This window comes from Sus scrofa, chromosome 5 (genome assembly GCF_054392235.1).
Source record: "Sus scrofa isolate SSC_HxYL_T2T_F1_AM1 chromosome 5, Sscrofa_HxYL_maternal_Yorkshire_Landrace_v2.0, whole genome shotgun sequence".
NCBI lineage: Eukaryota > Metazoa > Chordata > Mammalia > Artiodactyla > Suidae > Sus > Sus scrofa.
In genome coordinates, this window is record NC_139387.1 from 4,119,409 (window position 1) to 4,138,709 (window position 19,301).

General features: G+C 57.8%; 1 protein-coding gene and 1 long non-coding RNA gene across 8 annotated transcripts in view; both read left to right on the forward strand.

Annotated features, from left to right (window-relative positions):
- Positions 1-7,266: 7,266 nt before the first annotated feature.
- The window catches only part of KIAA0930, a 43,577-nt gene continuing 31,542 nt past the window's right edge, over positions 7,267-19,301 (forward strand). For 2 of the 7 annotated variants that reach the window (XM_085025422.1, XM_085025425.1), the window contains exons 1-2: positions 7,267-7,338; positions 7,573-7,701. In XM_085025422.1, the coding sequence (XP_084881548.1) occupies positions 7,638-7,701 (64 nt within the window). In that variant the 5' untranslated portion in view covers positions 7,267-7,338; positions 7,573-7,637. Of the gene's footprint in view, positions 7,702-19,301 lie in introns of all 7 variants that reach the window. The other 5 variants (XM_085025421.1, XM_085025424.1, XM_005663739.4 and 2 more) reach the window with 3 other exon arrangements.
- On the forward strand, positions 8,233-10,168 carry LOC146403081 (uncharacterized). The gene is made up of 2 exons (XR_014802925.1): positions 8,233-8,765; positions 9,113-10,168. It is a non-coding gene; the product is annotated as an uncharacterized LOC146403081 (long non-coding RNA).

The window sequence follows — 19,301 nt, forward strand, 5'->3', positions numbered from 1 at the left end:
AGTGAGGCCAGGGATCAAACCCACATCCTAGTGGATACTAATTGGGTTAATCACCGTGGAAACTCCCAAAGTGAAACTTTTATAAATATCAGATCAAAAATAAAGATGTTGCAATGTTACATCTTGTAAGTATTTTATGAAACATCTTCGGAATTTTGTCACTTTATTTTTGCACTTTTGCTGGCACACAATGTTGGTTGTTCATACAGTTTCTATAGCCTCCCCAGGGGACAAAGACTGGGAGTTCACTGAGGAGGGGAACGACTCGCAGGCAGGCCCTCTGAGAGCAGGAGCAGGGAGGGCAGGCTGAGAGCATCCAAAGATGATGAACGGCCGGCTCTCCAGCGCTCTGCTGGGCTCACCCGACCAGTCCTGCCATCGTGTCTGGCCTGGACAGGCCCGAGGGGACATGAAGCTTAGTCTTCTTGCTGACACATAGGCGGCCTGGGGCTCTGGAGCAAAAGGGACTCACCCAACTTCAAACTGTGTTGGTCCAAGGTCTCCCTCGGAAAGATCGAATTCCTTTGCCTGTTTCATCCCGGCCCACATTTAGCACAACCCTCATCTTCAAACCTGGGTCCCTGTCCTTGCACTTCCCAGGAATACACCCTGCCCTGCAGTTCCACAAAGAGGCTTCTTCTTTTGAAACTCACCATCAGAGCTCCTGTTGCGGCTCTGTGGGTTAAGAACCTGACTAGTATCCATGAGGATGCAGGTCCATCCCTGGCCTCGCTGGGCATGTGAAGGAGCCAGCATTGCCTCAAGCTGTGGTGTAGGCTGCAGCTGCAGCTGCAGCTCAGATTCGACCCCTAGCCCGGGAACTTCCGTATGCCACAGGTATGGCCATGAAAAGGAAAAAAAAAACAAAAAAAGAAAACAAAAAACTTACCATCCCATGTCCGTTCCTGAAACCAGAAATGAACCGGACGGTGTGTGTGTTGGTGTCTCTTCCTTCCTGGCTCCGGGTCTAACTATTATTATTTATTTATTTATTTTCCTTTTTTATTCTTTAGGGCCACACCTGCGGCATATGGAGGTTCTCAGGGTAGGGGTCGAATTGGAGCTGCAGCTGTCAGCCTACACCACAGCCACAGCAACAGGGGATCCGAGCTGCGTCTGAGACCTACATCACAGCTCACGGCAACGCCGGATCCTTAACCCACTGAGCGAGGCCAGGGATCGAACCTGCTTCTTCATGGATACTAGTCAGGTTCATTTCCACTGCGCCACAACAGGAACTCCTTCCGGTCTAACTGGCCGTGTGATTTTGAGCGTAGCTTCTCACCTAACGCAGAAGACAGCGCGTGTGGCATTTCCAGGGCTCAGGACTACCCTTGTATGTTAGTATGTGTCTTTCCAACCTCCCACCCCATCAGGCACCTCCTCTTTCAGACTCTGAAGCCTTTCTTCTTCCCAACGGGTCGGGGCCTGGTAATAGTTTTAAGGTTTTCCCCTGGGGGAATTTTAGCAGAGACTCTTAAAAAAAAAAAAAAATTGGAGGCTAAAGGTGGAATTTCTGACCACAGCTGAGGATGAGAGAAGTGTGTGTGTGTCAGGTGGATGGTGGAAAAGGAGCCTGAGGGTGGGAGAAGGGAGGCGATTGAAGCTTTGCAGGCAGTCGCCCCGCCCTGGCAGCCGGGGAGAAGGCGCCCGTGTTGGAGGAGCCATTGCAATCTCGCTCTGGGGGCGGTTGGGTTTAATTTTCCAGATGAAAAGAGGCGGAGGAACCAGAATGTTGAGGAACCATGAGTCACAGGAAGGGAGACATCAGGCCAGGAAGCTGCTGACAACACACTCACATGACCAAAAGAGCATTGTTTTAATGGGTCATCCGGGGTGGATCTGAGAGCCTTTGAACCTCCAGAGGGACCCGGTGCTGGTCTACCCAAGATGGGGCTAGGTAGGCCTGACTTGCCCCCAGAAATTAATCGCCTTTTCGCCTTGGGGGCCAAGAAGAAAGGAACAACTGGAGTCTCACCTGTAGACTCAGGGAACATTAAAGCCAGGCGGGATCTCAGAGCTCACACAGCGCCACGCGCTACTACGTGGACAGTGAGGGAGGCTCCGAGAAGAGAGGGCTCCCAGCAAAGAGCCTTTCTTCTTCTTCTTCCTTTTTTTTTTTTTTTTTTTTTTTTTTTTTTGTTTTTTAGGGCTGCATTCACGGCATTAGTAAGTTTCCAGCCTAGGGATATCATCAGAGCTACAGCTGCAGGCCTACACCACAGCCACAGCAATGTCAGATCCAAGCCGCATCTGTGACCTACACTGCAGTTCACGGCAACGCCGGATCCTCAACCCACTGAGCGAGGCCAGGGATCAAACCTGCGTCCTCATGGTGACTTAGTCAGATTCCTTTCTGCTGCGCCACAACAGGAGCTCCAGAGAGCCTTTGTTCTGAACGCCGACTGGCTCTTTGAATAAGACCACAGCCCCCACTCGAGGACGTTCAGGCATTGGGGCAGGGATGGCTGGGAAGGAAGCAACTGACCTAGTAAAGCAGACAGGCTGAGGTTGATGTTTCTTTCTCTGTTTTTCGTTTGTTTGTTTGTTTGTTTAGGGCAGCACCTGTGGCATATGGAAGTTCCAGGGCTAGGAAGCAAACCGGAGCTGCAACTGCCAGCCTACACCACAGCAACGAGGGATCCAAGCCACATCTGCAAGCTATGCTGCAGCTTATGGCAACGCCAGATCCTTAACCCACTGAGCGAGGCCAGGGACTGAACCCGAACCTCATGGTTCCTGGTTGGATTCATTTCCTCTGCGCCATGACGGGGACTCCTGGTTGATTTTTCTTTTCACTAAATTTTTGTTTAATGTTGCTCTAGTGTTGCCTACAAAATTAAACCTTGGGGAAGGACAAGCTTGAGTGGAGAGCTTATGTAATTTCCCTGATCTCAGGTTTGCTCATTGTATTTGGTTTCTGTTGCTGCCAGTAACAAACTAGCCAGGGAGTTCCCGTTGTGGCTCAACGGGTTATGAACCCATGAGTTAGTATCCATGAGTTCAGGGGTTTAATCCCTGGCCTCGCTCAGTGGGTTAAGGATGTGGCACTGCTGAGAGCTGTGGTGTAGACGCAGCTTAGATCCTGCATTGCTGTGGCTGTGGTGTAGGCTGGTAGCTGCAGCTCCAATTGGACCCCTAACCTGGGCAATCCCTTGTACCACAAAGGAAGCCCTAAAAAGCAAAAAACAAAAGTAAATAAAAACAAATTAACCAAACACATGCTTTAAAAAAACACAAAAACACAAATTTATTATCTTAGAGTCTACAGGTTAGAAGTACGAGTGGTTGGGGTACCTCATTGGGTCAAAATCAAGGCGTAGGCAGGACTATGTTCCTTTCTGCAGGCTCTGGGGGGAGGGGTCTGTTTGCTGGCCTTCTCCAGCTTCTAGAAGTGGCCAGATATTCTCGACTTGTGGCCCTTTACTCAAACGTCAAGGCCAGCAACACTGCATTTCTCTAATCATTCCTCTGTTGACACATCTCTTTCTGACCAGGAAATCTCCAATGTTAAGAATGCACGGGAGTTCCCGTCATGGCTCAGTGGTGAACGAATCTGACTAGGAACCACGAGGTTGCAGGTTCGATCCCCGGCCTCGCTCAGTGGGTTAAGGATCTGGTGTGGCCGTGAGCTGTGGTGTAGGTCGCAGACGTGGCTCGGACACCAGGTTGCTGTGGCTCTGGCATAGGCTGGTGGCTACAGCTCCGATTGGACCCCTAGCCTGGGAACCTCCATATGCCATGGGTGTGGCCCTAGAAAAGACAAAAAAAAAAAAAAAGAATGTATGTAATTACATTCGGCAAACACAGACAATGCGGGACCATCTTTCCATCTCAGGATCCTTAAAGTAATCACACTGCGAAGTCCTTTTTACTATATAAGGTAATATATATTCCCAAATTCCAGGGATTAGGGTTGGACGTGCTTGGGGGCCGTTATTCTGATACATATATATATATATTTTTTCTTAGTGGTTGCTCTAAAAATACGTTTTGCTTCTTTGCAGAAAAGAACGCTTTCATTGTCATGGGAAATAGGGCTAAACCAGAATTTATCCAAGGATTTTAAATGCGTTATTTTTAATTCTACTTTCTATTCCATATATGTGTGGAAAAGTGTTAACTCATAAATTTACAGCCTGATTTTTATGAACTGACCCCAGCAAAGTCATCAGCTCCCAGATGAAGACACAGAACATGCCCCGCCACCCCAGAAGTCCTGCTCCCACCTCCTTCAAGTCCAAAATGTAATTCAACACGTGTTGACATTAAAAAATGTCCTGGAGTTCCCTGGTGGCTCAGTGGGTTGAGGACTCAGCATTCGCACTGCTGTGGCTCAGGCTGCTGATGTGGCCCAGGAATTTCTGCGTGCCGTGAACAAAGTGCCCCCCCCACCCCAATTTCTTATGTGGACAAGACCTGGAATATCACTGAATGAAAAGGAGAAAGTCCAAGAGCTGTTCATTTATTCTTTCCAGATATTTTCTGGCACCTGTTCTGGGCTGGATGCCAGGGAAAAAGGCATGAACTGATTTCATGTGGGTCCTGTGGCATTGACTCTATGGAGGCAACTCTGTGTGTTTCACAAACTCCTTCCCCACCCCACCCCCTGCACACGCACACGCGTGCACATTGGCCAGGCCTAAGCAGCAGACTTCTCAGGAGAAGTGCGTCCCAAATCCAGCAAGGGTGTGGCAGGCAGGGGTCCTTGGAACTTGGGAAAACAAAGAGGGAGATGACCGTTAGACGTGCCAGCCTCTGAGCCTTTGCTCAGCCGTTCCCATTTCCCATTTTATCAGCCCAAACCCAGCTGTCTGGGCTCAGAACCAGAGGCCCCCTCAGGCCAGTGTCCCATTTTACAGATGGGGAAGCAGGCCCAGGGGAGAAGCAGGCCCAAGACCCCTCATCTGTTTCCCTAATTCTCTCCTTCCACACCTTTTTTTATTTATTTTTTTTTATTTTTTAGAGCCTAACCCCTCAGCATATGGAGGTTCTCAGGCTAGGGCTCAAATCGGAGCTGCAGCTGACAGCCTACATCACAGCCACAGCAATGGGGCATCTGAGCCACATCTGTGACCTACACTACAGCTCACGGCAACGCCGGATCCTTAACCCACTGATCAAGGCCAGGGATGGAACCCCAGACCTCACGGTTCCTAGTTGGATTCGTTTCTGCTGCGCACAGCAGGAACTCCCACTCCATGTTCTTTACAGAGCTTCCCACCCCACACCTTCCCCTGGGCCTGGGGACACAGAGGGTCAGACAGTGGCCCTACCCTGAGGCACTCAGGGTCTCATGGCACAAAACTAGCTGTGAAGACTGAAGCAGGATCCAGATCACCCATGCCCTCCTTCAGGGCTGTTCCCACCCCATGGTCAGACCTTCTTACTGCCTCTTCCGTTTCCCAGCTTCCCCGTCAGGCTTCTCATTCATTCTTCATCCATGCAGCCCACATTTAAAAATTTTTCTTTTGGCAGAGCCTGCGGAAGTTCCTGGGCCAGGGATTGAACATGAGCCACAGCAGCGACAACTGCAAGGCCACCGGGGAGCTCCAGCCCACACTTATTTACTGGGCATCTACGTCTTGCTGGGCAATGACCCAGGCACGGGAAACAAAAGTGTGCAGAAGGCTTCCTCGGTGGGCAACTCGGATAATCAGCAGAACACGTGGCACCTAATGTGCTGTCAGGTGATGCGCGTGGTGGGATGGGAGGAGGGAAGGTGGCCAGGGAAGGCTCTTTGAGGAAGTGACACTGGAATAGACCCCAAAGAACTGAGGAAGCAGGTTTTACAAGGATGGGGGAGATGGAAAGGGGGTGTGGCCTGGAAGCAGGAACTTCTTGATGGGCCTGTGGACTGGAGGCTAGTGTGACTGCAGGGGGTCTGTCCTTGGAGACTTAGCTGGGAACACCCCCCCCAACTCTCCATGGCCATCCCCACCTCTTTAGAAACGTGGGTGAGCAAGTTCCCCTTGTGGTTCAGCTGTAATGACCCACCTAGCACCCATGAGGACACCGGTTCGAACCCTGGCCTTGCTCAGTGGGTTAAGGATCCAGCATTGCTGTGAGCTGCGGTTGCCAGTGAGCTGTGGTGTAGGTCGCAGATGTGGCTGGGATCCAGCGTTGTTGTGGCTGTGGGATGAGCTGGCAGCTGGAGCTCCCATTCTACTGTAGCCTGGGAACTGCACACACATACACACACACAGGAAATGTGGGTGAGGTCCAGGAAAGGCCTCTGGCGGTGTCTCCCTTAGGTTTTCCTCTCTCAGTGGAGGCCAGCACTTGGTCGGATGCCCACTGGCCCTTGGCCTCCAAAAGGATCACGTGCCCAGCTGACCTCATATCTCCCCGCTCCTCAAACCCCTTATACCGAACTGACATTCAGAGGGCGACCCCCATGGTACAGCGGAGTTCTAACCAGGCTCGGTGCCTTTCTCAGCACCCTGCACTGTGCCAGGCGAAGGAGTCCGTGGGGGCAGGAAGGGCTTGCCACCGTCCCCCAACATGAGACCTCTTTGTGGGGGAGGGGTGACCTCTTTCTGGGCTCTGCAGAGGAAGTTCCCAGCGGAAACCAGTCCTGACAACTCGACTGAGGAGAGAAGGAGGGTGGCAATGGGGAGGGCAGGTGACAAAGTCAGTTTCTCGTGGGGCAGCGGCGGGAGCGGGAGGGGTTGGGGGATGGGGAGACGGCCCGGAAAGGGGTGGGAGGGGCTCAGAGACGCTAAACTGCCGGAGGGGGTTAAGGGGCCGAGGTTGGTTTCTGGGAGGGTCGTGGGGGTAGGGCCTGGAGAAAGTGGGCGCAGGGGTGGAGGGGCCAAGAAAGGTCGATGGCCGAGTAGTCGAGGCGGGATCCCGAGAGTGGCTTGAGGAAGCGCTTGGCGGGAGCCAGAGGCCAGCAGAGGGCGGGGGGGGGGGGGGGGGGGGGGAAGCGCTTGTAGTGGGCGGGGCCAGGGCCGGCGGCTGGTGGGGTCGGGGCTGGCGAAGGGAGCCAGCCGGGTAGGTCCCGTGCGGAGGCGGCCGGGGTCAGGGGAGGGCGGTTCAGGGGCGGGACTCGGTTCAGGGGCGTGGCTTAGTGGTGTCTAGGGTGGGACTTGGAAGGGATGGGGCGGGGCCTGGGCGGCCGGGGCAGGGCCGGGGGCGTGGTCTTGAGGGCGGTGGCAGGACCTGGATGGCTGGGGTGTGGCCTGGGGGCGGGCAGGGGCGGGGTAGGCAGCGACCAGGGGCGGGGTCTGGATGGCCTAGGGGCGGGGCCGGGCGGGGCCGGGCGGGGCAGGCGGTGGCCCGGAGGCGTGCGGGTGGCGTCGGCGTCGCGGAGGTGCGCTTGCCTAGCTGGGCTTCGCGGGCGGCGGCGGCGGCGGTGACAAGGACGCGCACAAAGGCGGATTGTGGCTTCACAGGTGCCCGCGGAGGGCGGCGCCGGGGCAGCGGCGGCGGGGCGGGCCGGGGGCCCCCGCGGGCGCGGCGCGGGCGATGAGCCGGGGCCCGGCATGGCCTCCGCGCGGCCGCCGGGCCGGGCCTCCGCCTCGGCGCCCGCGCCCGCGGGGCTCCGGGCCGGGCCGTCCACCCTCCCAGCCGCCGCCGCCGCGTCCCCGGAGCCTGCGGGCGGCGCGGAGGCCGAGGAGCGCTCGCTGCAGCACATGCTGCGCGCCATAGCCGAGGAGCGCGGCCGCCTCAGCCTGCGCCGCGAGGTCTGCGGCCTCGGTGAGTGGGGCCGGCCGGGGGCGAGGCGTCGCCGGGGTGTGCGCGCCTCCGGGTGTCTCTGCGTGTGTCTCTGGGGCTCCCTGCGTGCCGTGTCTTCCCACGCCCGCAGATCCCTGCGTCTGGGTCTTTTCCTGTGCCTCCGCGTCTCCGTCTCTGATTTTGGTCCCCAGCGCGGTCCGGCACGCTCGCGTCCCGTGTGCGTCTGTTTCCCGGGTCACCCGGTGTCTCCCTCTGTCCGTCCATCCGGGTGTCTGTCCGGTTCATCTCCTTCCTTTCCGTGGATCTGCCAGGCCTCTTCCTTCTCCAGGAAGCCCTCCCCGCGGCCTCACTGCCGCTGCAGGGAGTGTGGGCGCTGGATTTGGGAAGACCCGTAGCCCAGCATGGCAGGGCCGGGGCGCCGTGGGCTCCGGGCAGACCTCCCTGCAAGCTACCCTGGCCACCGCCTCCAGCTCGCAAGGAGGGCATGTGGCCGGCTTCCTGAAGCCTTTGTCTTCCCGCACCTCTGCACAGTATCTCTAACGGGGACCTGTTGGACCGGTGCCCCCCTGATCCCACCCGCTTGGCGGAGGGTGCGGGTCTGCGCCCCTCTGGGTGTGATTCTGCTCTGAGGAGGCCCGGAGTTTGAGATCTGCGGCGGGGCGGGGTGGGGGTGCTCGTATTGTCTGAAAGAGCCGGGGGCTGCAGGTGTGGGTGGGGTCTGGTGGGCTGGGTGTGAGGTAATGGCTTCTGATGGATCGTGTTCCCACCCAAGCAGGAGGAGCCCCCCTCCCCGGTGGTTTCTCTCTGAAAGGACCCCTCCCTTCTTGGTGCGGGAATGACTTCATAGCATATTGTCTGCCACCCCCACCCCACCTTCCAGCCCAGTGTGGGCTGGGGATTCCTGAGGGGGCGACAGCCGTTGTGGAGGAGGGACTGTCAGCCTTGGAGATGCGGCCAGCACCCCTCCCCCTCATCTTCCCCCTCCCCCCGTGCATTCGGGGACCCTCAGCAGGCGAGAGGCTGGAGGAGGCGAGGAAATACGTTTGGATCCTCCTTTTTGTAGGAGGCAGGCCTGGTGTGAGACAGTCCCCCTCAGCAGGAGGCGGCTTTCCTGGGGGCGGGGCGGGGCTGTCTGCAAAGTGGGGTATGGGTTTCTCTGGCCTCCTCTGAAAAGGTGTCACGACTTAGTTTTGAGCAGAAATGGCAGGATCCTCATTTCTTCATTCAGCAAAGGTTCACTGAGCACCTACTGTGTGCCAGGCTGCATGCCCGCCTGTTGCCTGGCACGGAGTGTCTGACATGGGAGGGGTCTGAGCGACCATCTGCCTCAGGCCCCTCAGCTCTGTTGGCTCAGCAGCTCCCGGCACCCCTCCCCCTCCCCCGTCTGCCCGTTCCTGCTGTCCTCTGAGCATCTCTGTGCCCTGTGGGACAGTCCCCGCCCCAGGGAGCCTGTAGTGGCACCCCCTGAGAACACGAATACTTTGCTCTGGCACCTGGCATTTACTGAGCACTTACTGTGTGCCAGGTGCTTCCGGCAGACGCTGTCACTTTGACACTGACGTTGGCAGATCCATTTCTCTAATGAGGATCCCGAGGTTCAGGGAGGCCACAGACCTCGAGGAAGTTGTCCAGCTGGAATTGACCCTTGGGCAGTCTGACCCCTGTGCCTGTCCCTCCAAATGTCTCCAACCAGGCCTTGCTGCTGTGCTGCCTCTGGGGAGGAGAACCGCCCGGGAGGAGGCCCAGGGCAGAGCCCGGTGGTCGCACCACTGCTGTCTCCCCTCCTGGCCTCCGGTCCCCTCACACACGAGGTCTCGCCATCTTACCACCCTCCAGCCCCCCGAACTCAGTCCCCGTTGTACCCTGATGCTCTGCCCTTCCGTGCCTGCTGTTTTCTTGTCTAGAGAGCTACCCCCTACTTGCCTGCCCCGCAGACACTCAGGTGGCCTTCAGGCCTCTGCACTAATGCTGTCACCTGTCACCCTTCCTCGCTCCCTGTTCTGCTGCCTGTGCGCTCCTTGTACCGGGTCTGCTGGACAATCAGGTGACTGGCACTGGGATGGCCCCTGCGGCTGCTGGCGACCCCCAGCAGGGCATTGCTTCAGTCTCAGTCTTGGGGTCCAGCATGGGCCTCGTGCAGAGCAGAGGCCCGGTAAACATGAGCGGATGGAGGAGAGATTAATTTCTGGACTGGGGAGCGACGGGGGTGGACGGCCAAGGAAGCTGGAATCTTAAAACTTCTGAGAGGGGCTCCCGTTGCCCACTCTTTGACTTTTCAGACGCGAAATGTGATGTACAGAGAGGACCCAGCGAAACAGTGACTCCCTGCCCGCAGTGCAGTTAGGACGGGACGGTGGGCCCAAGCACCCGCCCGAGAACCCAGAGCACCCTCTCCAAAGCGCCTGAACATCCAGTGGCTCGTGTAACTCCTCTCCCCTTTGCAGCTGTGATGACCTGTTACTTTTACGAATTAAACCTCCCAGGTTTTTGTTGTTGTTTACTTAGAGCTGAGATCAGGCAGAACTGTGCCCTGTCCTCTGAGGTTGTCTGGGAGGATAAGGGAGCCTCTGGGGGAGATGCTTGACCCTGGACAAGCTGTTGTCACTTCTCAGTCGTCCCCCCACCGCACCCCCGCAGCCCAACACCCCTCCCAACACACACACATGTATCATTGCTGGGCTGCCATGAGAGGCACCTTGTGAATCTTGTCTGCTGTGCCCTCTGCAGTAGAGGCATTTTTTGAGCACTTGCTCCGTGCCTGGTGAGGGACTCGTCCTTGATCCCAGCCGTCTGGGAGGGGACAGTTGCGTAGGGGAAGAGAACTTGATGACCTGGCCAAAGTAAAAACCCTGCTGGAAGCAGCCAGGGCCGTGGCCACTCCGAGCAGGATTTTTATCTGCAGGAAACTGCCTGTGATTCCAGGTAACAGCTAAGCCAGGCTGGTGGCTGAAGCAGCTTGTGTGGGGCTCCAGAACCGCAGAAGAGTCAGGGGGTCCAGCGCCCAGGTGTTGTGTGATGCAGACATCTGGACCAAAGGTGGAGAGAGCCTGCCTCTTCCTCCCGGGCCCTGGATGGCCTGCCGGGTGGGCAGGCTCCCTTCCCACAGGGGCAGCACGCCCTTGGCGTCGGGTCCAGCCCCAGGGGCACGGCCTGGGTGTGGGTCCTGGAGAGGCGCTGCGAGGGGGGGCCCGCCTCACCTCACACTGGCGTCTTTGGGCCCGGCCTGGGCTGGGCACTTTAGAGCTGGGCGTTCCTGGGCATCACCCCCTTTTAGGCGGCCCGGGGAATCTTCTCTCTCTCTGGAGCGCTGTGGGACAAAGGATGTTTAACCATCACAGCTTCGTCCTCACAGTAACCCTCTAGGGTAGGTCTTATTAAACGCTTCTCTTTGTCCTGATGAAGAGACACAGGCTTAGAGATGAAGTAACATATGCCCGAGGCCCGTGGCCAGTAAGTGGCAGACTCTGAGCCCGGGCTCTTAGCAGGGCTAGAGCCCCCCACGTCCTCAGGTGCTTGTGGCCCGGCCAGCACAGGTGGGCACAGCAGCCTGGCACAGGTGGGCTGAGGAAGGGTGTGAGAGGTGGTGAGGGGCACTGAGAAGGGAGCCACCTTGGCTGACCTGGGGCTTGGTGCAGGCGTGCCTGCTGAGAGTGGCCAGGGTAGGCAGGACTTGGGCCGGGCAGAGCCTGGAGCCTCGGAGGGTGGCCATAGTGGTGCGGTGTTTGGAGGTCTGGGTGCCCAGCTGGGACCTTGGCACTCCCTCGGCCTGGCCTTGGGGCGCTTTGCGGGTGTCTGACTCCTGGACCGGCCCTCGCTGCAGAGGCGTTAGCACAGGGATGTTGCGCGTCCGCCGGGTGCCAGCCTCGCGGTGCCTGCAAAAGCGCCTTGACCTCTGCCTCCTGCGGGAGCAGCCGCTGGTATTACCCCATTCTGCACATGAGGAAACTGAAGTGACTCAGCCAAGGTCAAGTAGCCGGAGTTAGCAGAACAGCTTGGTGGGGTTCCGGGGGAGGCCCGTCAGATGCCCTTCTGCAGAGAGTTCGTGGACGGAGCCAGCTCTGTGCTGAATGCCTGCACGTGCCAGGCAGCCGACACCACCCCGTACTTGGGAAAAGGACCTACACTCTGGCCCGGCCCTCTGTGTGGCTCGGTGCAGTGTCGCTGGCCTCGGTGGCTGGTGGGGGACTTTCGTGGGAAGTGTGGCAGGAAGAGAAGACCACGGGGCCTAAGCGTGCCACCCTTTGGGACCTCTGTGTCCTCTGTGGAGACAACAAAGTCTGTAGGGTGACGGGTGCAGACTCAGGGGGTGGCGTGAGGGCCAAAGGAGGCGCCGCAGGTACGGGCCCAGCACGAGCCCTGGCGCGGGGCTGACCCTCCACGCTGTGGTTGTGAAGGCTGCAGGCATTTGGAAATAGGGCTGGATTTGAGCTCTGAAGTTCAGGCTGCCTGGCGGTGGCCGGGGCCCTCCAGCCCCACAGCAGGCAGAGCTGGTTCTGGGCCAGTGCAGACAGGAGGAAGTGTGGCTGTTTGAAGGGGTAGTGGTACCTCTTTCGGTTCCTGCACCTATTTTTAAGGCCTGTGTGTTCCGTTTCTGGGGCTGGAGCGGCCCCTGGGGTGGGCCTCTGCCAAGGCAGGTCCTTTCAGAGCCCTGAGGACCTTGGACTTCATACCTTATGGAGACTGAGGGTCACAGCAAAGCCAGAGGGTGATCAGCTGTGTGGGCAACCACGTCCCCGCCCCCAGCCCGGGGGAGGGTGTCTGCTCAGCTCCTGCCCTGAGGCCTCTGACAAGCTGGGGGGCCCCTGCTTGTAGCACTGGCTCCTTTTTCACACCTGCCACCTTCCCTGGGCCAGGCGGGCTCACAAATGCCAGCTAAGTCATGAGGCCACTAAAGAGAGGCCCCAGCAGGACGCTTGTTTAACGAGTGGCCTTGGAGTTTCCTGGTGGCATAGCGGGTTAAGGACTTGGTGGTGTTGCTGCTGTGGCTCAGGTTCCATCCCTGGTCCGGGAACTTCTGCATGCCATGGGCGTGGCAAAAAAAAAAAAAAAGTCTCAAATGCATTTCTTCCAGTTAAAGAAGGTTATATGCACATTATAGAAACTGGAAAATATAAGAGAATAGAAAAAAACTACTCATAGTTCCAATCACCCAGAGACACTATTAACTTGGCAAAGTCTTGCTTTTCAATCTTTTTAAAGGCCCTTTAAAGAACATTTGATAAAGTTTGAAATACTTGATAAATACTTGAAACTACACATAAAGTTTCTTAATCATGCTTTTTCACTTAAAATTCCTGAAACATTTTCCATGTTATTCAAACTCTACACGTAATTTAAATGACTGGGGTAGCCGAGTGGTTGTGCCGTAATTTACTTAATTGGTCTTGTCTTGTGGGAAACTTAGCTTGGATCCAGTTTCTCGCTGTTATAAATAGCTTGCAACAAACCTCTTTTTTTTCCTGGGAAGCTTTCTGGGTTGGGATGATTTCTTTCAGCCGCCAGCCTAGGAGGCCATGCCTTAGGGGCTGCTGTTTGTCCCCCAAGGGCGGGTCTAGGACCGCGGGTGGATGGGGCCGGTGGCAGACAGATGTTAACCAGACTTGGGGAGAATTTTGTGAACCGTTGTTATGAACAGGAAGAAAGGGGAGCGGAAGGTGAGCGGCCCTGGGGTGTGCCACCTGCTGGGAGAGGAGGCGGCTTAGGCCCAGGCTTGGGCCTGGGCACCTGGCTGGTCTGTGATGGTCCAGGCCTGTCTTCTCCCTGGAATCGCAGGCTTGCTTTCGGAGGAGGGAGCAGGGGCCTTCGGTTCTGAAGCTCAGGCCCGGGAGGCCCCGGGGGGTTGAGTGAGGGGGGTTGAGTGAGCCCAGGCCGTTGCCCCCTCCACTCCCTGCTGCCCCCTCACTTCCGGCTCTGGGCTCCCCCCACCCCCGCCACTGCCCAGCCTCGGACTACAAACTCCTTGGCCCCCGGGTCAGCATGGATGCCAGGCTGCCTGTGCCCAGGCCCTCTGGGTGCAGTGGCGAACCCTGGTCCTGGCTGTTGCCCCCGGGGCCTGTGTGCATGGGGAGGGAGCGCCGGGTGTGGTCAGCAGCCCTTGAGCCCGGCCCTGTCTGGGCCCTGTGGCTTTGGGACAGGCGTTCTGGGAGATCTGACTTGGCTTCCTCCTCCTGGCACTGTGCCCTCCTGGGTCAGGGCTGACCTGGCTACTTGCCCCCAGTCCCCTGGTTTTGGCTCGGGCAGCAGAATGTCCTCTGGGTCACAGCCCGTCCTGGGGGAGCTGGGATGGCCAAGAATGGTCCAGAACCCAACTAGCCTGTCCCTGTTGCTGGGGGGTGAGGCTCAGAGAAGACGCTTACAGAGCTGGGTGACCAGAACCGGGCTGCCCGATGGGCCCTCCGTGGGCCACCCTGGTACAGGGGAGGGAATTGAGGGCCTTTGGTGGCAGGAAGCTGAGAAGTTGCAGGTGGACGTGCAGACGAGGGGCCAGAGCATCTGGGGGCCGGGCGGGGGCCCCCCAGCTCTGGGAGGACTCTCTCTGCACAGCCCGGGCTCTGCACGCCGAGCATCAGCTCGTATGGGAGGGACCGCTTCCTTTTCCTAAGGGGGTCCTGCGTCTGAGGGGCTAGTGAAACAGCCTTTGTCCCCCTGAGTGACCAGCGAGTGGGTGGGCAGTGCGTGTCGGCCAAGTGCAAAGCAGAGGGGCTTGATCGTTAGTGTGGTCGATGAAGGTGCTGTCACTTTTATTTGTGACGTGAAAATCCTCTGCTTTTGGATGTGCTTTGAATCTTGACTCTGTCCTTGGGACGGTGCTTGGAGCAACGTTCCGAGGAGTCATCAGGGAGACAATTAGGGAAAGCCCGACTTTTACAAAGCGCCCTGCTGCGTCTTCCGGGTCCTCGTGGCTTTGCCCAGCGGTGTGCAGGTGTGCAGGGCGGGTCTTGCCGCTTTTTACAGGGAGCAGCGGAGACTCTGAGTGCTGTGGCCTCGAGGGACACGGCTTGGGCTTGTGCCTTCTGGTCCCTTCTGAAACGTCGCTGGCGGGCACTGCTGCAGCAGCACCGCCACACGCGGCCCTGTGCCCGTTGGCTCCTCACCCGATGTGCTGCTCCTGCCCCTCCAAGTGTATGCTTTTAGGTGACTGTAGTTAGTTACTGTTGGCGCTGTCGCACAGGCCGTAGTCACTGAGCCCTTGGGCTGACCCTGGCTGGGCCCTGCTCCCTGAAGCTGGGAGCCTCCTGGGGAGGTGGAGGGGCAGGTGGGCAGAGGGTGACCGTTCATGCTGCCCCCGTATCCTGCCCACACCATCACAGAGCAGCCCAGCTGGGACACCCGGCCCCCTGGAATGTGTCACAGGCCCCTCCAGCTCCGTCTGCTGCTCCTGCAGCCCTCTCGGCACCCAGACACCTAAGCCGCCCGCCCCGGCCACAGTCCGCCCGTCCTCAGCCCACGTCCAGCTGCGGCCGAGTTCTGTCCCCCTCTGAGCCATCCCTCGTCCCCCCCCCCGGGGCACCTCTGAGCTGGACCACCCGGGTCACCACGCCTAGTCCTCTGTCTCCCCATGGCCGCCACTCCCGACTGTGTCAAACTTTGCTACATTCCCTTAAAAGTCACCTGGGGCCTACAGGTTAGGTTCAAGATCTATGTCACCTGGCCCTGCTGACGGCTGAGCCCCAGCCGGGCTCATCTTCTCGAGGGGTCCCACCCGCCCCATCGGTCAGGGGAGCCGCACCTCTCAGCTCTCGGCTCAAGGGCTCCCTGCGACCCTTTGCTGACCCCTTGCTAGGATCAGCTGTCCCCTTTGCCCTGGCCGGCACCCACGCTGATTTGTGATGCTGTGTGACATCGTGTCCTTCAGCGCCCCCCCCCCCCGCCCTGGGCTCCCCTGCAGGGCCATCGGCTCGGGCTCTGAGTCCCCCGTGCCAGCTCAGGCTGGGAATGATGGCCGAGTGAGGCCCCTGCGTGGGCTGGGGTGGTGATGGCTTGACGGGCAGGTATCTGTTGAGGGAAGGGTGATGGATTCTCGGGGAGGTAGCCCTTGACTGGGGCGCCCCCGCCTGGGCAGAGACCTTCAGGGGGTGCCTTTTGCAGAGTGCTGTGTCACTTTGGCGAAGTCACCGAGACTCTCTGGGCTGCGTTCCCCTGGCAGAGAAGGACTGATTCCGCCCTGCGTCCACTTCAGACAGAGGTCAGCCTCCAGACCTCGAGCCGGGAGTGTCACGAGGGCTGCCTGTGACGGTGACAGCCCTGGCTCAAATCCCGGGGCCTGTGGGCGCTGCCATGGGCAGGGCACTTCCCTCCAGCGCAGTCTCCTCATAGTGACGTGGGGAGAGGAGGGCCGACCTCCCTCGCCGGTCACAGCCCAAGGTTCTGGGACCCGTGGGCACCAGTCCACCCTCTTCACTGCCTGAAACCCACCTGCCTGCGCAAAGCGGGGCCAGGTGGGTCACACCTCAGGGAGGTCAGTGCCTCTTGCGTGCTTTGCTTCAGGACAAGGGCAGTGAAATAGGAGGCGGCAGAAATGGGAGGACCCCCTCCCCCCCGCCCCCCGGGGTGGAGGCAGGAGCCCCACCATCCCCCCCCCCGCCCCCAGAGCTGCAGCTTTGCATCTGAGGCTGTAGGTCCCACCCCCACCAAGCCTGGTCACCCTGCCAGCAAGGTGGCTCATCCCAGTGGGGGGGGACTCCCAGGCGGGGGGTTGGTGGGGCAGGGCCGTGGCGCAGAGCCAGGAGCCCGGCTCTGAAGGCAGCTCCGTGCCGCCTGCTGGCAGAGTGATGTCAGACAAGTGGTTGGAACTTGAGCCTCTGTTTGGTTCCCAGTTAAGGGAGGGTACTGGTTTGGCCTCCCCGGATCCTGAAGATCAGGAGGTACAGCAGGTCAGGGGGTCAGGGAGGAGCCTGGGGAAGGGCCCCAGGGAGGCGGTGGCCCAGCCGACCTGCGGGGCCAGGCGGGGATGGGCCCAGGCCCCGTGCGCCTCCAGGAGGGACTCCAGGGTGAGGGGAGGGGTGGCCTGGGGACACGCAGGGCGTCTGGTCAGGGAGGAAGGGGGACCACCCCGCAGACGGCGGGGGCTGTCTGGAGGCTGGGCTGGGCTGGCGAAGGAGGCTGGACTTCCTCCTGAAGTGGTGGGGGACTAGGCGTCCCCTTGTGGCACCGCAGGTTGGGGCTCTGGCCTTGTCCCTGCTGTGGCTCAGGTCGCTGCTGTGCTGTGGGTGCAGCCCAAAAAAGAAAAAAAAAAAAAGCGAAGCAGGCAGGCGAGGTTCTCCTGATCGGCCACCTTGCGTCACTGAAACCCCGGGCTCCCCTGAGGCTGGAGCCCAGCACTGGCCTGGCCCGTGGGGTTGCTCACGCGGACCCGTCTGACCCGTCTGACCGGTTCTTGGCCATCCAAGTGCCTCCTCATGGTGCCCTGGGCCGCCCTGGGCAGCGTCTTTGTCTTTTGTGCCCAAGGGAGGGTCTCCAGCCACGAGGGCACCGGGAGGCACGGGCTGATGAAAGGCCCATTGAGAGGCCACAGAAGCCTGTTGAGGCGCCGGGGGCGGAAGCTGCCAGGGGCTGCCTGGGACTCTCCCCAGAGGCCGCTTGACCCCCCACCCACCCCGCCGCCCCTGGGAGGGGCCGGCTGAGCTCTTGTTTGATTTCTCAGTTATCTGTTTATTTATTTTTGTCCCTTTAGGGCCGCGCCCCAGGCGTGTGGAGGTTCCCAGGCCAGGGGTCGAATCAGAGCTGTAGCTGCTGGGCTACACCACAGCCACAGCAACACAGGATCCGAGCCGCGTCTTTGAACTACACCACAGCTCACAGCAACGCCGGATCCTTCACCCACTGAGCGAGGCCAGGGATCGAACCTGCATCCTCATGGATACTAGTGGGGTTTGTTAACTGCTGAGCCACGACGGGGACTCCCAATTTCTCGTTTATTCGGTTACTCTCCCGTCGGAGGCCCGTTCCGGGGCTCTCCCAGCAGGGCTCTGGGGAGATGAGCATCTTCCCGGTGAGAGGAAGACTGCGGGGACACGCTCGGAGCGGGCTTGCTGGACAAGGCGGGGGCGTCCGTGGCTTCTCCGCCCAGCGTCTCTCCTGACCGTCCTTATCCGCTCAGCGTCCTGCTGCTGCCCGGGCGAGGTCGCGTTCTCGCCCCCTTCAACCTGGACTGCCGATCGGTGTTTTGAGTCTTGCAAATCTCATAGGTGGAAAACGGAATTGTGTAGTTTCACGTGTCTCTAATGGTGTGAAGCCGAGCATATTTTCCTGTTTTAAGAGCCATTTGTATCTCCCCTGGCTTTTCTGTTTTGTTTCATTTTATTATACGTGGCATGTAACTTATTTGTTAAGAAAATTTGGAGTTCCTGTCGTAGCTTGGTGGAAACAAATCTGACGAGCATCTATGAGGACACAGGTTCGATCCCTGGCCTTGCTCAGTGGGTTAAGGATCCGGCGTTGCTGTGACCTGTGGTGTAGGTCGCAGATGTGGCTTGAATCCCACGTTGCTGTGGCTCTGGTGTAGGCTGGCAGCTACAGCTCCGATTCGACCCCTAGCCTGGGAACTTCCATATGCCATGGGTGTGGCCCTAAAAAGACAAAAAGAAAAAAAAAGAAAATTCAACAGAAGAAAGGCTGGGGGAAAAATGTAATTGTAATGTATACATGTAAGGATAACCTGACCCCCTTGCTGTACAGTGGGAAAATTTAAAAAAATTATAAATAAAAGAACCTTGAAAATAAAAAAATAAAAAAATTTTTAAAAAAAGAAAATTCACCCTCATTTAAGAGTTCCAATAATTTTTACTGTGTGGCCTTTGTTTTTGCTTTTGTTTAAGTGTGTAGGTATTTTTTAAAAACTTTTTTTTTTTTTAACTGTGCCTGTGGCGTGCAGAAATTCTTGGGCCAGGGATGGAACCCGAAACCTCATGGTTCCTAGTCGGATTCGTTAACCACCGAGGCATGATGGGAACTCCCTGATTTTACTTTTTAACATCAGAAGTTTTTCTCTTGGAGTTCCCTGGTGGCTCAGCAGGTTAAGGACCAGGTATTGTCACTGCTGAGGCTCAGGTTACTGCTGTGTGAGTGTTTGATCCTGGCCCGGGAACTTATGCATGTTGCAGATGCAGCCAAAAAAATACAACATAAAAACAGAATGAGGACTCCTAGTAATTCAGTTTACATGAAGACTCATCTTTCAAATAAGTAGAATGGAGACAATTCTTCATAGTCGGTCTTGGGACAGCTGTCCAGCTGAGGAAGAAGGATAAGATTGGGCTCCTGCTCATGCCAAAACCAATTCTAAAAAGAGAAAAACCGGAGTGGCTGTCGTGGCTCAGTGGTTAACGAATCCAACTAGGAACCACGAGGTTGTGGGTTTGATCCCTGGCCTCGCTCAGTGGGTGAAGGATCTGGCGTTGCCGTGAGCTGTGGTGTAGGTCACAGACGCTGCTCGGATCCTGCGTTGCTGTGGCTCTGGCATAGGCTGGTGGCTATAGCTCTGATTAGACCCCTAGCATGAGAACCTCCATATGCTGTGGGAATGGCCCTAGAAAAGGCAAAAAAATTAAATAAATGAATAAATAAATAAATAAATAGGAGTTCCCGTCGTGGCTCAGTGGTTAACGAATCCGACTAGGAAC